Consider the following 18,111-nt stretch of genomic DNA (forward strand, 5'->3'; position numbering starts at 1 on the left):
TGCCAGTTAATAAAAACTCTGCCGAAGAATAGGTTATGGGCCCAGATTGTCGCTAAAAAGCTGTTGTGCACGGACTTTGTGTGAAGATAAACGGTTTTGTGGGAACTCACAATGGAGGATAACATGTTTATTGACAGACTGAGCGGACCAGAGAACTGGGCAACATGGAAGTTTCAGATGGAACACTTGCTAAAGGCTAAAGGACTATGGGGCATGCTAATGGAGACGGAGACGCTAGCCGCAGATGCTAACGCAGCAGCACAGGCGGAATTCACAAGACGGAGAGAGAAAGTGTTCTCTATGTTAGTGCTAAATGTAAGTACACCCCAGTTGTACCTGATAACAAACTGTCAAACTCCCAAAGAGGCGTGGACCACGCTGAAAGCCCATTTTGAGAGGGATACTTTGGCTGATAAACTGTTCCTGAAGAAAAGATATTTCAGATATGAAATGAAGGAAGGAGAGGCTTTAACTGATCATTTAAAACAAATGAAGGAGCTAACTGATCAGCTATCAGCAATTGGATCTGTAATTGAAGAGGAAGACCAAATTGTAACATTGTTGGGTAGCTTGCCACCAAGTTATGCTACAATTGTCACTGCATTAGAAACAAAGATTGACAACTTGACACTGAAGTTTGTCATAAATGAAGAGCAAAAGCGAGTGAATGCTAATGATTCCAGTGGTGCTACGTCAGGTGGTGCATCCGCCATGTCATCACAATTTCGGGGAAATGTGCAGGATAGCTCCAAGACAGTGGGAGCAGCAGACAAAAGCAAGTGGAGATGTTACCAATCTGGTAGAGAAGGCCATATCAAGCGCGAATGTCCAACCTTGAAAAACAAACCAAAAAAGAAAATCCACAAGGCCAAGCACATGATGTGTGAGGATGAAGAAGATTCCTCTGAAAGTGCCTTTGTGATCAGGGATGCAAACAGTGACAAACCACAACAAGCTAAGTGGTTAATTGATTCTGGAGCATCAAAACACATGATGTGTGATAAAGACATTATTAAAGGGGAACATTATCACCAGACCTATGTAAGCGTCAATATATACCTTGATGTTGCAGAAAAAAGACCATATATTTTTTTAACCGATTTCCGAACTCTAAATGGGTGAATTTTGGCGAATTATACGCCTTTCTATTATTCGCTCTCGGAGCGATGACGTCACGTTGCGACGTCACATCGGGAAGCAATCCGCCATTTTCTCACTTTCGTCGGTGTGTTGTCGGAGGGTGTAACAACACGAACAGGGACGGATTCAAGTTGCACCAGTGGCCCAAAGATGCGAAAGTGGCAAGAAATTGGACGAAATTTGTTCAAAATACGAGGCTGTGGGGAAAGCCGACGAAATGGTCAGTCGTTTGTTCCGCACACTTTACCGACGAAAGCTATGCTACGACAGAGATGGCAAGAATGTGTGGATATCCTGCGACACTCAAAGCAGATGCTGACATCAACTCCAAAACTGGACAGATCAGCTTTCAGGAAAAGAGAGCGGATGAGGGTATGTCTACAGAATATATTAATTGATGAAAACTTTATTCATTACTCGCGGTTTTACGTAAATTATTATACATAAACTGTGTTTACCAATAATTTAGCTTAAAAACATTAATTTTTTTCAATCATTCGAGTACATTCGGGTAGTCTTGTGTAATGCAGTATTTTGTGTCTATTTAGGTATGGTTAACCTGAGTGCTGAAATCGTGGAAAAATATTTGTTCTTAGCACGCCTGAAATGAGCTGTCTGCACTCTCAAAGTGCATGTTGTTGCCAAATGTATTTCATATGCTGTAAACCTGGGTCATAGTTGTTAGTTTCCTTTAATGCCAAACAAACACATACCAATCGTTGGTTAGAAGGCGATCGCCAAATTCGTCCTCGCTTTCTCCCGTGTCGCTGGCTGTCGTGTCGTTTTCGTCGGTTTCGCTTGCATACGGTTCAAACCGATATGGCTCAATAGCTTCAGTTTCTTCTTCAATTTCATTTTCGCTACCTGCCTCCACACTACAACCATCCGTTTCAATACATGCGTAATCTGTTGAATCGCTTAAGCCGCAGAAATCCGAGTCTGAATCCGAGCTAATGTCGCTATACCTTGCTGTTCTATCCGCCATGTTTGTTTGTATTGGCATCATTGTGTGATGTCACAGGAAAATGGACGGGTGTTTATAACGATGGTTAAAATCAGGCACTTTGAAGCTTTTTTTAGGGATATTGCGTGATGGGTAAAAATTTGAAAAAAACTTCGAAAAATAAAATAAGCCACTGGGAACTGATTTTTAATGGTTTTAACCCTTCTGAAATTGTGATAATGTTCCCCTTTAAAGAATACCAGCAGTTCACAAAATCACATTCTGTGAAACTGGGTGACAGCAGGGTGGTTGACGCCCTAGGAATTGGAAATGTCAACCTGAAAATGACTTTCAAATTAAGTGATGTAAAAAATGTCACAATGTATGATGTGCTGTATGTTCCAAAGCTGTCTGGGAATTTATTCTCAGTGGGAGCTGCTATCAAGAAAGGGAATACAGTGCAGTTCAGAAAGTCTCGTTGCTACATACGTGGAAAAAGTGGAACACTTCAAGGAATGGGAACACAAAGAGCTGATGGACTATATCAGCTGGATATTAAAGGAAGTAAAACTGTATGTCTGTAGCGGCCAGCCTGTGGCACCAGCGCCTTGGTCACACTACCAAGCTTAAAGAACTCAAGGATCTGGTGAACGGAGTGAACTTTTTTGCAAAAAAAAAAATCCCTTCTGTGAAGATGTGGAAGGCAAGTTGGCTAAGAAGCCATTCAAGTCGATTGGAGGAATTCGTTCCAAACGCAAGATGCAGCTGATTCACAGTGATGTCTGTGGTCCCATGCAGACTGAATCTATAGGTGGAGCAAAATATTTTGTGACTTTCATTGATGATTACACAAGATGCTGCAAGGTATACTTCTTGAAACAGAAAAATGAGGTGCTAATCAAATTCAGGGAATTTGAGAGAACATTCTCAAATGAGTCTGGTCTAAGCGTCACAAGGCTGAGGACAGATAATGGTGGTGAGTACACATCAAAGGAGTTTCAAGAATATTTGAAGTCTCAAGGCATCCACCATGAAATGACTGTACCTCACTCACCACAGCAAAATGGTGTTGCAGAAAGAAAAAACAGGATATTAGTTGAAGCAGCTAGAAGCATGTTGTCACATGCAAAGTTGTCAAAGATGTTCTGGGCAGAGGCTGTAGCACGTGTAGAACACGCTGCCCACAGCTGTTCTGAAGGAAGAGACACCCTATGAGAAATGGTGTGGAAAGAAACCTGACATGAGTCACATGAAGGTGTTTGGCTGTATTGCTTATGCACATATCCCAGATGAAGAAAGAAGGAAACTGGACAAAAAGGCTGTGAAGCTTCGTTTTGTGGGATATGCAAACAATGCCAAGGGATATCGCCTGTATGATGAAGAGAAGAGGAGGATTCTAATCCGTCGTGATGTCATCTTCGATGAATCAAACTTCAGCTGGAAGCAGGAAATGAAAGTACTCTATTCAGAGTACGAGATAACCATACAAACAGATGAGAATGAAACACAACATGATGAAGTCACAGTTGACAGCACTGTCAGAACAAGTGGAAGAATCAGAAATGCTCCAAGGAGATTTGGATATGATGAGTTTGTCGATATAGTGACTGTTGATCATCATGCCAATATGTGTCGTGTGACAGAGCCAATCACACTAAAAGGAGCATTGGTGAGTCCTAATGCAAAAGAATGGCAGGAGGCGGCTGACTTGGAATATGAGTCACTGCTTGAAAATGAGACGTGGGACTTGGTGAATTTCCCAAGAGAAAGAAAGGCAGTAGGATCGAGATGGGTGTTTAGAGTCAAGCATCATAGTGATGGAAGAGTGGAGAGATACAAGTGCAGGCTCGTTGCCAAGGGCTACTCACAGTTGTATGGTGCTGACTATGATGAAACATTTTCACCTGTGGTACGTTTCAGCTCTATTCGTACATTATTGTCCTTTGCCATTCAAAACAATTTACATGTACACCAGATGGATGTTGTAACTGCATTCCTTAATGGGCACCTGGAAGAAGAAATCTACATGGAGCAGCCAGAGGGCTACATCAAACCAGGGCAGGAACACCTGGTGTGCAAACTAAAAAAAAATCAATCTATGGACTGAAGCAGTCTCCTCGCTGCTGGAGCAAGGCTTTCACTGAGTTCATGATGGAAATCGGATTCAAGCAGAGCACATCAGACCCCTGTGTGTTCGTGAGATCAAGAAAAGAGCTTGAGATACTTGCAGTTTACGTCGATGATTTGATTGTGATAACAGTGTCAACTGAGAGCATGAACAAGCTCAAAGTGGCTCTCAAGGAGAGCTACAAGATGAAAGACATGGGAGAGCTGTCCTATATCCTGGGCATCTCTGTGATCCAAGATAAAGAGAAGAATCATGTAATTCTTCATCAGAAGCATTACATTGAAGCCATACTTCAGAAATATGGAATGGATAATGCAAATCCTGTGACAACTCCTGCTGATGCCAATGTCAAATTGAGAAAGAGCGATGATGTCAGTAAACAAGTGGACCAGCATACCTATCAGTCAATGGTGGGAAGTCTACTGTATGCTGCAATGGCCACACGACCAGACATAGCTCAAGCAGTGAGTGCTGTGTCAAAGTTCAACGCAAATCCAGATGTTGCACATCTGACCGCTGTGAAGAGGATACTTCGATATTTGAAAGGGACAGTGAACTTTGCTCTCAAGTATAAGCAGTCAGACTCTGGAGTCTTGATTGGATTCTCAGATGGAGATCAGGATGACCGACGCTCAACAACAGGCAACGTTTTTCTACTGAGTGGAGGAGCAGTGAGCTGGCTCAGCAAGAAACAAGCAACAGTTGCACTTTCAACAGCAGAAGCGGAGTACATCGCACTCAGTCAAGCAGCTCAAGAAGGAATCTGGCTGAAAAGATTACTGAGTGATCTCGGAGTGAAAACTATGTCCACAGTGATCCTGGAAGACAACCAAGGACCCATCGCAATCGCGAAGAATCCTGTGAACCACTCCAGGACCAAACAAATAGACATTCGCTATCACTACATCCGTGAATGTGTGCTGAATAGACAAATAGAACTGCAATATTGTCCAACAAATGACATGAAAGCGGATATCTTTACCAAACCACTGCCTAGACAGAAGTTTGAATATCTCAGGGGTGAGATTGGACTTTTCCCTATTTAGATAAAGTGGTTAGTTGTGCTTGACAGGTGGCTAAAAGAGTTCCTGTGAAAACAATGTAAAAAAACAAAAAATATTTTGTTGTTGTTTGACATATTATTGTAAAGGAGAGCACGGCTCTGTAATATTATTTAAAGGGACTTTGTCATTGAAAAAAACTAAGTAGGAGTGTTGTAATGCAGTAGTTTTTCCAATAGATGGCACTGTTGTACTGTTTATCATTTTCATTCCACTTTGTAAGCACTTGCTCTCTGCCGAAGAACAATTACAACATGTACCAAATAAAATTGCTCCGAGGTGGGTAAGCTCAACCAAACGTATTCCTTACATTAGACGCACCGGGTTATAAGGTGCGAGTTTTGAGACAAAAAAGGTATTTAAGTGCGCTTTATAGTCCGGAAAATATGGTATTATATATGTGCCCATTTTCTACATTACATTTATACTTACAACATTACAACATGTATATAAAACCTCAATGGCGGTTTTAGGAGGGTTTTTTCAAGGGCTTTGTAGGCGGAACCCCCCCCCCCAAAAAAAAACATCCATCGTCATTTCTCTCATAATGATCAAGAACAATAGGAAAAATTCCAAAATAAATGTGCAGTTCCCCTTTTAAGTGACTACATGTGAAGTTTTACACATGGCCAATAGATGGCAAAGTTCTGTATTTGACCACTAGATGGCATACAATAAATGAGACCGGTTATTGTAAAGTTAAAAGTTAAAGTACCAATGATTGTCACACACACACTAGGTGTGGTGAAATTTGTCCTCTGCATTTGACCCCTCACCCTTGATCACACCCCCTGGGGGGTGAGGGGAGCAGTGAGCAGCAGCGGTGGCCACGCCCGGGAATCATTTTTTAACGCTGGAATGTTCGAGTACAACTAGCTGCGGCCTCAAACATTAGTCACGTCCACTCTAAGTCGCGCCCCTTTACAGACGTGCCCACTGGGGTGACGACAACAGAAATGAAGTGTGTCTTAAACAAAAGTGAACCTTGAGGGACAATAGGGAATCAGAAAGAAAAAAAAATGTAAATACTGCTGGAAATAAGTTAGGGTTCGGTTTGGGTTTGGGTTAAGGTTGCATATAATCAGCCGAAAAAACAACCAAAATAATAACAACCATGCATTAGCCATCTTGGATCAGGTTACATATCAAGTGCCCACTCTCGCCTTGTCAGTGGGCATGTCTTTAAGACACTGTTCTCTTCCGTTGTCGTCACTCCTGTGGGCGCGACTTAGAGTCTGCAGCTGCAGCCAATCCCTTCTCGGAATGTTGGCAGAGTCAAGCACTCATTGTTGCCGCTAATGCAATTCTGCAGCAAATATGTTAAGTGCTGAACGGTTTCAGGGATGGATTGTGAATCAGAAAACAGAGACATATTGACCTCATAACATATTGACATGAAAGTGAGATATCGATTTAGTTATTTCTGCCGTTAATGATATCGGATGAGGTGTTTTGTGGTATGGCACAAATTATTTACTAGTGTTTTGTATGTGCGGATTGTCAGGTCGATATTTGTTGATATTGGTATCGGAAATGAAGTGCTGGACAGTATCGTCACATGGGTAAGAAAGCTGATATTGAGGATCTCCTCTCTCTTATGTTTATTTGTATGACTTTCTGCCCCTGTGCTGCTCATCGCCACCAGGGGGCATAATTGCGTGGTGTCTTGAATTTGCTATGATATGCTATGATGTAATTAGAGATGTCCGATAATATCGGTCTGCCGATATTATCGGCCGATAAATGCGTTAAAATGTAATATCGTAAATTATCGGTATCGGTTTTTTTAATTATCGGTATCGTTTTGTTTTTTTGTTAGTTTTTTTTATTAAATCAACATAAAAAACACAAGATACAATTAGTGCACCAACCCAAAAAGCTTCCCTCCCCCATTTACACTCATTCACACAAAAGGGTTGTTTCTTTCTGTTATTAATATTCTGGTTCCTACATTATATATCAATATATATCAATACAGTCTGCAAAGGATACAGTCCGTAAGCACGCATGATTGTGCGTGCTGCTGGTCCACTAATAGTACTAACCTTTAACAGTTAATTTTACTAATTTTCATTAATTACTAGTTTCTATGTAACTGTTTTTATATTGGTTTACTTTCTTTTTTATTCAAGAAAATGTTTTTAATTTGTTCATTTATTTATAATTTTATTAATTCTTTTTTAAAAAGTACCTTATCTTCACAATACCTGGTTGTCCAAATTAGGCATAATAATGTGTTAATTCCACGACTGTATATATCGGTTGATATCGGTATCGGTTGATATCAGTATCGGTAATTAAAGAGTTGGACAATATCGGATATCGGCAAAAAGCCATTGTCGGACATCCCCAGATGTAATAACTAAGAGTGTGGGGTGGAAGGGGGGCGGCGGGGTTTGGTGGTTATATTGTAGTGTCCCGGAAGAGTTAGTGCTGCAAAGGGTTCTTGGTATTTGTTCTGTTGTGTTTATGTTGTGTAACGGTGCGGATGTTCTACCGAAATGTGTTTGTTATTCTAGTTTGGTGTGGGTTCACAGTGTGGCGCATATTTGTAACAGTGGTAAAGTTGTTTATACGGCCACCCTCAGTGTGACCTGTATGGCTGTTGACCAAGTATGCGTTTGCATTCACTTATGTGTGTGTAAAAGCCGCATATATTATGTGACTGGGCCGGCACGCTGTTTGTATGGAAGGTTATAGAGGACGCTAAAGGCAGTGCCTTTAAGGCACGCCCCCAATACTGTTGTTCGGGTGAAAATCGGGAGAAATTCGGGAGAATGGTTGCCCCGGGAGATTTTCGGGAGGGGCACTGAAATTCGGGAGTCTCCCGGGAAAATTGGGAGGGTTGGCAAGTATGCGTACAATTGACCACTAAATGGTAACACCCGAATAAGTTTTTCAACTTGTCGGGGTCCATGTTAATCAATTCATGGTAATCGGCAGTGTTGTAACTACTTCTAAATCACTAATCCTCGCCTCCACGGTGACAAATAAAGTAAGTTTCTTACAAGTATCATCCCTGCAGGACGAAGAATAGCTAAACATGCTTCACTACACACCGTAGGAGGATGCAATAGCTCACCGGCGTCACAATGTAAATAAATGCCATGGGTAGATCTACGCCTGACATCCACTGTAATGATACCAAGTACAAGAGTGTATCTAGTCGTTACTACTATGATTACATCTATTGTTTTTATCGTCATAAAATCTTTTTTCTTAATTAAAAAAAAAATGCATATAATATTTATAAACTCAGGAAATACGTCCCTGGACACATGGGAACTTAGATTGTGACCAATGTAACTACTTGGTATCGGATCGATACTTAAATTTGTGGTATCATCCAAAACTAATGTAAAGTATCCAAACAACAGAAGAATAAGTGATTATTACATTTTAACAGAAGTGTAGATAGAACATGTTAAAAGAGAAAATAAACCTAAAAGCCAGCTGGCTCAGATAAGTTGGAGCCGCTCTTTTTAAAGTTAGCAGCTGAAATTATAGCTGAACCACTGACTCACATTTTTAACCTTACTCTAATTTCAAATGAAATCCCTTTGGATTGGAAATCTGCCCTTGTAATCCCCCTATTAAAAGGAGGTGACCCTAGTAATCTAAATAATTACAGACCGATCTCTAAACTCTCTGTTCTGGCAAAAGTGCTTGAATCCCTTATCAGTGAACAGATAAAAGACTTTTTGGACACCAATTTTATTCTGTCACCATTTCAGTCAGGTTTTCGTAGAAATTACAGTAGTGTTACTGCTGCTATGAAGTTTATAAATGATGTAACTGAAGCTCTTGACAAGAAGCAGTGCTGTCTGTCCCTCTTTATTGACTTTTCAAAGGCATTTGATACTGTTGATAATGTCATTTTAATCAAACGTCTTTCAGCTATTGGTTTTTCTCAGCAAGCAGTTGGATGGTTTGCAAATTACCTCACAAGTAGAACTCAGGCTGTTCAGATAGAAGGTTCCTCCTCGGACGTACTGCAAGTGAAAAAGGGTGTCCCTCAAGGTTCTGTGTTGGGCCCCTTATTATTCACTATTTACATAAATAATCTTGGACAGAATATTCCGAACTCAACTTTCCATTTCTATGCTGATGATACTGTCATATACTGCACAGCACCCACTCTTGCTGAAGCTTTTAAATATCTACAACATGCATTTGACAGAGTACAAGAACAACTTTGCTATCTTCAACTGGTTTTAAATGCAGAGAAAACAAAGTGTATGCTCTTTACCACATCAAAAACTGTAAGATCATCACTGTGTGAGAACATTTTAACAAGAAATGGGCAACAAATTATGTTAGTATCTGCTTTTAAATATTTAGGATTTTTAATTGATGACCACTTGAGTTTTAAGGAGCACATTCAGTATGTTGTAAAAAAACTGAAACTTTTACTGGGATTTTATTATAGAAACAAGTCTTGCTTTTCTTTTACTGTGAAACAGAAATTGGTGGAAACAACCTTTTTACCTGTTTTTGACTATGGAGATGTGTTGTACATGAATGCTACTGCTGGTTGTCTCCACAAGCTGGATAGTGTGTACTACGGGACACTGAGATTCATCACCAACTGCGCTCCCCTTACTCACCATTGCGTGTTATACTCAATGGTTAACTGGACATCTCAATCATTGGTATGTTTTCATCTACAAAACCATTCTGGGTATCACTCCATCTTATCTGTCTTGTCTTTTAACAAAGAAACAAGGAAGTCACAATCTTCGTTCAATGAATGTTCTGCAATTTGTCGTCCCCAAAGTAAGAACTGAACTGGGCAAGAAAGCATTTAGGTTTTCAGCACCGAAGGCTTGGAATAACCTACAATCGAACATTAAGCTTCAAACCCTAGTTACGTTGAATGAGTTTAAAGCTTCTGTGAAAGGATTGCAGTCTACCTTGTCTGTATGCACATGTGTCATGTGAGCAAGTTTTAATGTTGTAAATGTGATGTTTTATGTATTTGTTTACTGTTTTTAATGTAACCTTGCTGCTGCCCTCTTGGCCAGGTCTCCCTTGGAAAAGAGATCTTTGATCTCAATGGGATTTTACCTGGTTAAATAAAGGCTAATACATAAATAAATAAAATAAGCAGATATTAACAGTAAATGAACAAGTGGATTAATAATACAATTTTACAGCTTGTGCTTTATAATTTGGACAAAATAATAGAATGGGGAATGACACAATATGTTACTGCATATGTCAGCAGACAAATTAGTTTGTTTACTTACTACTAAAAGACAAGTTGTCTTGTATGTTCACTATTTTATTTAAGGACAAACTTGCAATTAGAAACATATGTTTAATGTACCCTAAGAATTTTTTTTGTTAAAAAAAAAGCCAATAATGCCATTATTTTTGTGGTCCCCTTTATTTAGCAAAGTATCGAAATACATTTTGGTACCGGTACCAAAATATTGGTATCGAGACAACCCTGGTGGTGTGTTAGAAAAGGCTTGATCAAGTGTAATTAGTCAAACAGAGAACAACGGTAGCTATGAGAAAAAAAAACGAACCTGTTCATTATTAACAAACTTATGCTGTCTTTAAGTTGAAGTAGAGTGGTAATTGTTTTTCTGGCAACACAAAGTGGTCACAATAATTCATTGAATTCAGCTCGTAGCGCAGTAAGCTGAATATGCACGTACAACACTTAAGACCTTCAGTATATCAGTACGTGGAATTAAATTATGGAATGGATTAAGGAAAGCAATCAAACAATGTACTAATATGATCCACTTCAAGAAACTCTTCAAACTTAAAGTGTTTACAAACTACAAAGAAGAAGAACCATGACAAACATTCTGAATTTATTTAACTCATCCATTCTTTCATTCTTTCACTCTCAAAATAATCTTACTTACCTCAACATATGAAATGTAACTTACTTCACCAATTATTATTTATTTACTTATCTTTATTGTGATTACTTATGGAGTATATTGTGAATAAATTGAGAACAGGAAGTGAACAAAAGTTTTAGCAACTGTTATGTAAAAGAAAAGGGGTAGGATTAAATAAGCTCTGCTTCTTCCTACTCCTTTTCGAACATGTTGAAAAGAGAAACTGGAAATTGTGATGTATCATGTTGTATGCTTGCATGTTCGAAATAAACTCAAATTCAACTCATAGTGCAGACACGTTTGTTACGGGATACTTTTGAAAACGCTAGTCCTATGATTATTTGATTTTTTAATTTTTTTTGACAAATGTGCTCTTTTAGACTGCAATATTGTTCAATTTGGGACACGTATTACTTATTATGTCTAGCTTGTGTGCTATTGTGTGCTCGGCCAGCTCCTAGTAGCCTATTGCCTACCACCATCACCTTTTTTTTTAGACTAAAATACAAAAATTGAGCGTATAGGTAAACACACTGCAGGGTTGCTTGTATAGTGGATCCATCCATCCATCCATTTTCTACCGCTTGTCTTGTTCGGGGTCGCGGGGGGGGGGGGTGCTGGAGCCAATCTCAGCTGCATTCAGCCGGAAGGCGGGGTACACCCTGGACAAGTCGCCACTTCATCGCAGGGCCAACACAGATAGACAGACAACATTCACACTCACATTCCCACACTAGGGACCATTTAGTGTTGCCAATCAACCTATCCCCAGGTGCATGTTTTTGGAGGTGGGAGGAAGCCGGAGTACCCGGAGGGAACCCACACAGTCACGGGGAGAACATGCAAACTCCACACAGAAAGATCCCGAGCCCAGGATCGAACCCAGGACCTTCGTATTGTGAGGCACACGCACTAACCCCTGTTCCACCGTGCTGCCCTTGTATAGAACATTTTTTATACAATTTAATATTTGTTTTTTTGTTTGTTTTTTTGCTTTTATGAGATCTCGGTGGTATAGTCCTCAATTCAGTTCTTTTTTTTTTGTGTGTGTGTGTCCTTTTTGCAATCTAGTTTTAAGAGTGTATGTTTGGCAAAAGCAGTGGAAAATTCCTCTTTTTTTTTGTGCTGATTAAATTCTGTGCATGTCTGCAGGACTTTGGTGGAAGTTAATTTGAGATGGACTCGGCTGCATTATTGTGGTTACGACAGAGTTTTAGTCACGGAAGGCGTTGTTTAGTTGACAAAGACACAAACATTGTGTTGCTACAGAACCGTGTGTGTGCGTGCGTGCATGTGCGCGTGTGTGTGTGTGTGTGTGTGTGTGTGTGTGAGTCACAGCCTCCACCACAAAAAATGCAAGAGGGGAAAGGAAACAAAGTGCGTAGCGACTGAGTAGTTGTGTTGGCTTCACTGGCAGAAGCACAGAGGCCGTTATTTTTCTTGGGCAAAAAAAAAAAAAAAAAGTGACTTAAAGTGGAGCAAAAAGGCTCGGTGACACAATCAAACCCAGACTTTGGAACTTCCGCGCCACTCCCCGTGCCGCAATCCCGCTCGCGTTGATATTTTATTTGCAACGTTACATAAGTCGTGTTCTTTTTTTTCTCTCTCTCTTTCTTCCTCTGGAGTGAAAGAGGAGAGCAGGAAGGAGGAGGAGGATGAAAGGAGCATCAGGGGTGAGGGAGGGATGAAGGGTGTGGTGGAAGTATAAAGCCTCTTTGCATCCACTTCCTCATCACTTCGGCCGCGCTCCCGCTCTTCAGCTCGTCTCCGTGCTCCCGTGTCGAGAAAAACAACCAATCAGGTGAGTAGGAAAGCAAGGAAATTCAACTTTTTATTACCAGAGCTTCCCCTTTTCTGACTCATTCTTTCCAGAAATTCTGGTTTTCAGCGACAAACACTCCCGTATTGTGAAGAAAGTTCAAACCTAGTCAGTAATGTGCTTTCATTCTGCATCATCTCTATCTTGAGTGCGTGTTTACATAATGAGCAGCTGGCGCCAGCCATGAGAAAGGGCGCCTGAATGCAACACGCTAGGAAACAGCTTCAACCCTTTTTTATTATCCCTTTATAAACGTGCTTCTTTGCTCAATTTTTGACAAGATAGGGAGTAACAAAGCTGTCGCCATGGCGTTGGCCTGCGTCACTTGTGGAAAAAAACAATGTTCTTACTCGGGGAAAAAAAAAAAAAACTATTGCACAAAAAGAGTATTATATATTAAAAGTATGCAGTGTGGTTCTCGTCTGACAGTCTTCCTTTGTAAACACTCAAGGCTTTTTGGTCTCCTGCCAGTTTTTGACCTCATGATCCCACTGGCACAGTGCTCCATTAAACCTGCACAGGCGGGGCTCGGCCTCTAGAGGGAGACATAGCACAGGGATTTGGCTCCTTTACAGCCTCATCAAAGACTTGTTTGTGAACGTTTATCTTCTGTTCCTCTCTCTCCGCAGCCATCATGTCTCAGATCCAGCAGGCCATGGCTCTCCTCATCGACTGCTTCCAGAAGTACGCCGGCAAGGAGGGCGACAAGAACACTCTGAGCAAAAAAGAGCTGAAGGAGCTGCTCGAGAAGGAGTTTGGGGGTCCGATGTCGGTGAGTGACCTCTCCGCACAGGAATCGCCTTAAAACTAAAGTGTGTGTAAAGCCGGTCCGCGTGTCCGCTGCAGAAATCCAACGACAAGGCGGGCATTGATCGCATCTTCAAGGACCTGGACGTTAACAAAGACAACAGTGTGGACTTCCGGGAATACGTCAACCTGGTCGCCTGCCTCACTCAGTTGTGCTTCGAGTCCTTCACCACAAAATAGAAAATCCCAAGCGGAGCCGCCTATGTGAAAAGACGCATATTTGATGTCTCAAAAAGGCCCATTGTAAGTCATAGCCAATGATATCGTATCTCATAACACAATAAAAGTCACCAAAACACTGCTGGTGTGTCTTTATTGTCCTTTAAAGATAGTAAAAGAATCTCAAGTTAAGCGATGATTCTCATTAGGCCCTTTTCCACCAAAAGTTCAGGAACTTTTAAGTTCCTGGAACCTCTAGTTCCTGGAACTATTGGTTCTTGTAGAAGGGTGTGGTTTGTAACCTATTGTTACTATAACAATCTACAAGGTTAATATAGATTGCTTCTCTTTCTTCCTCACCGTTTTTCTGCATTCTTTTGTATCTCTAGTGATCATTACGTACATATATTGTTGCATTTGAACAACTGTATTGTTGATAATAAAGTTATATTATTGGTATTTTTCATTATCAATAGCACTATTTCTATTGGTATTTGTAATGCTCCATTTGTAGTGTAATAATGTTCATTGTCATTTCTGTATTATTATTTATTTCGCTAACTGCTTCTTTGCTATCACTTTTACCATCATATTTGTGCATATCATATTTGCTGATGTTGCTCTTTTGTTGTTGTTGTTGTTGTTGTTGTTGTGTTTGCTGTTGTTGTTTTTGTCTCTCTGTCTAATCCCCCTATTGTCCCCACAATTCTTCCTTTTTTTCTCTTTCTATCCCCTCCTGCTCCGACCCGGCTGCACCAAATGGTAATATAAATACATTTAATACAGTCAAATACAAATAAGGCAACAAGAGAAGTATCCCACACTTCTCTTTTGTAAAGTAAATCTGAACAGCCGATATACATCAACTATATGATTTGCCAGAGAAGCTGGACAGGACAAAAAAAAAAAAGAAGGGTGTGGTTTGTGTTTCCAATGCATTTCACAGTTCATGGTAGTTTATACAAAATAGGTTGAAGGCGTATGGAGCAGTGGTTTAGTATATTTATACACATGTAAATAAACAGACAATATTAGGTCATATTTCCTTTACTAAAGCGCAAGTAAATGCAATATAAATTAAAGCTGCAAGCAGCGATGGACGGGACCGACTTTGACGGCACATAAAATCCAAACCGGAGCAGAAATTAAAACTCTTTCGTCAACTTTTAATCAGAAGGGTTCAATCTCTCTCCTGTGCTAGTTTGAAGCCGACACGACAAACGCGCTCAGAGGAGATAATGTTTGAAAAAAGGTGACCGGTTTTTACAAAACTTTTGTTTTGAAGGGGGAATTGCAAACTTCCTGTTGATTTTTGCTGGGGGTTGTCAATATATGAAATGTAGGTCTAAAAAAGACCTACATAGAGGTTTTTGTTTCATGTCTTTAAGACATTCCTACTGGAAGTTACAGGCAGTTTTGTCTGTTTTCTTCCTAGGAGCAGTTGTGTCTGTGTTTTCTTCCTAGGGGGCGCTAGAGCGCAATTTTGAGTTTTGGGGTTGGGTTTTTTTTTTATTAGATCGCAATTTTTGCCAGTCCTGATGTGTGTGTCCAGTTTGGTGAGTTTTGAAGCATGTTAAGGGGGTCAAATTACAGCTCAAAGAGGCGGCCGGTATAATAATAATAAAACCTTACAATTACAATAGGGTCCTCTGTCCCAAAGGGACATTGCGGTCCCTAATAACATACACAACAATATCATTTAAAAACAAAGTGTACCAAATTGTTCATAGAAAGTCTGTGGATGTTTAGTGTCCGCAGTCAGAAAGCCGTCCCTACAGTTAATAAAGAATTCATGAGGGTCAGGCGAGTTCTTATGGTCTAGTTCATCCGGGAAAACCGTATATAAATAGTAAATGTCAATGTCTTTCAATCCAGTGAATTGGGTTTGAAACCCGGGAGAAGTGTTTATCCCACGGCAACGACACAAACACATCAGATTTGGCTAATGCTTGTTCAGTTCGGTTCAGTCGAGTTGAGACTACTAACTAGACCGGGGGTCAGCAACCCGCGGCTCTAGTGCCGCCCTAGTGGCTCCCTGGAGCATTTTTAAAAAATGATTGAAAATGGAAAAAGATGGGGGGAAAAACATTTTTTTTGTTTGAGGACAAACATGACACAAACCTTCCCAATTGTTAGAAAGCCCACAATTTAATATGTTTGTGTGTATGCTTCACTGATGAGAGTATTTGGTGAACATCGTTTTGTCCTACTAATTTCGGCGGTTCTTGAATTCACCATAATATGGACTGCGACGCAACAGTTTGTTTACATGTAAAATCTTCCACTCCTTCCTTGTCTCATTTTGTCCACCAAAAGTTTTATGCTGTGCGTGAATGCACAAAGGCGCGCTTTGTTGATGTTATTGACTTGTTAGAGTGCTAATCAGGCATATTTGGTCAGTGCATGACTGCAAGCTAATCAAAGCCAATTAGGCTAGCTGTATGTACATATTGCATCATTATGCCTCGTTTGTAGGTATATTTGAACTAATTTAATATCCTTTACTTTTAATCTCTTTGTATATAATTTAGTTTTGCATTTCTTATTATTATATTATCATTATATTTATGTAATATTGGCTGCATTTCAGATAGATGTTTGCGTGCAATGTTGTTCCAGACCACAGCAAACATTACCTAGCTTGCCAAAGATTGTAATAAATCTATTAATAGAAGACAGCCTGCCGTTTCCTTTAACTTGGACACACACATCTATACCTTTGGCCAATAAAAGCCAGTCATTTCCAGGAGTTATCTCACCTTCTGAGTAGCCTCTGATGTACTAAAGGTCTCTAATGTTGTAAAAATGTGTAGAATAATTATTACATTTCAACATTTCTGTCAACGAAGATTTGCGTCAGCCTGCGACACATAGGCATTTTGATAGTAGGCTATTATAGCTAATATAGACACGTATATCATGTGTTGACTTCATTATATCACTTATAGAAGGCTTTTAATTTAAGGCAGATTTTTTGTATTTTTGGTCCAATATGGCTCTTTCAACGTTTTTGGTTGCCGACCCCTGAACTAGACAAATGGCGTATCACTGACTACTTTTACAGCATGTAATAAAGTAAATAGTTAATATTTGATGTCATTTACCTTTGTTCCACTTGTGTACTGCCTCCTTTATTTCACATATATCCAACAAAGTCTGAGTAGTAAGCAGCTAGAACAATTTACAACAATTTCCCTTGTGGATCAATAAAGTTTGTCTAAGTCTAAGCTGAAGACGCCGCTTCGAAGTCCGACTGAATACTTTCATGTCTTCTGTGAATACATTTAAAAGAGTCCGTCCACTTTTCGTGGCGTCACGTATCAAAATGAAGTTTCTAAAAAATACTAAACAGTAAACTGCATATAGTCTAAGACTACGGCTTAGTAAAAACACTGCAAGATAGTTCCACTGATCAGCGTTCTTCAGCACAAAGATGCCACACAAAAGAAATAAACAAAGCGTCCCCACAAACTTTGCAATGGTGTGTTCAAAAAATACGTTTTAGGAACGCCCCTAAAAGTGTTCAACTAATCAGCAGCCGACAGCACAGACTGCCCCTCGAAAATACCAGGAACCTTTTGGCAAGAACCAAAAATAGTTCCTGAAGGACTAAATCTACCTGCGTACTTTTTGGTGTTAAATGGGAAAGTTCCTAAAAAAAGTTCCTGAAGTAGAAAAGTCCATAAAAACTGTCAGCCTTTTTAGATCTACCGAAACGCCTGCTGGGCCTCTGTGGTACTACTCACACGTGGCTCACTTCCGAATCAGAAAATGATTAGTGAGTATGGATAAAAACACCTCAAAGAGCCATAAAATCACATGTGGTGTCCCTCAAGGGTCTATTTTAGGTCCTCTTCTTTTTGATATTTACATTATTCCACTTGGCAATGTCGTCAGAAGACATGGAATTAATTTCCACGGTTATGCTGACAACGCACGGCTGTACAGATCCATGTCTCCCGACCAGAGCCGATGTTCTGTCAAAATGAGCTGCCTTGTCAAAAAAAAAAAAAGCTCCAAGTTACATAATTCAATTTACACTCCCACGTCAAAAAAAATGCTACCATTAGTTTTGAAACAGCAATTTGGATATCAGATACCGCTCCAACTGTAGAATGGCTATTATTATATTCCGGACTATAAACCGCTACTTTTTTCTTACACCTTGAACTCTGCTGCTTCTATGACAGAAG

At 40.1% G+C, this 18,111-nt stretch overlaps 1 protein-coding gene across 1 annotated transcript; it reads left to right on the forward strand.

Annotated features, from left to right (window-relative positions):
• Positions 1–12,771: 12,771 nt before the first annotated feature.
• On the forward strand, positions 12,772–14,060 carry LOC133577258 (ictacalcin-like). The gene is made up of 3 exons (XM_061930925.1): positions 12,772–12,934; positions 13,582–13,724; positions 13,799–14,060. Exons 2-3 carry the CDS (start codon positions 13,587–13,589, stop codon positions 13,937–13,939), a joined length of 279 nt encoding a protein of 92 aa, XP_061786909.1. The 5' UTR covers positions 12,772–12,934; positions 13,582–13,586; the 3' UTR covers positions 13,940–14,060.
• Positions 14,061–18,111: the final 4,051 nt, after the last annotated feature.

The sequence above is a fragment of the Nerophis lumbriciformis genome, linkage group LG37 (assembly GCF_033978685.3).
Source record: "Nerophis lumbriciformis linkage group LG37, RoL_Nlum_v2.1, whole genome shotgun sequence".
NCBI lineage: Eukaryota > Metazoa > Chordata > Actinopteri > Syngnathiformes > Syngnathidae > Nerophis > Nerophis lumbriciformis.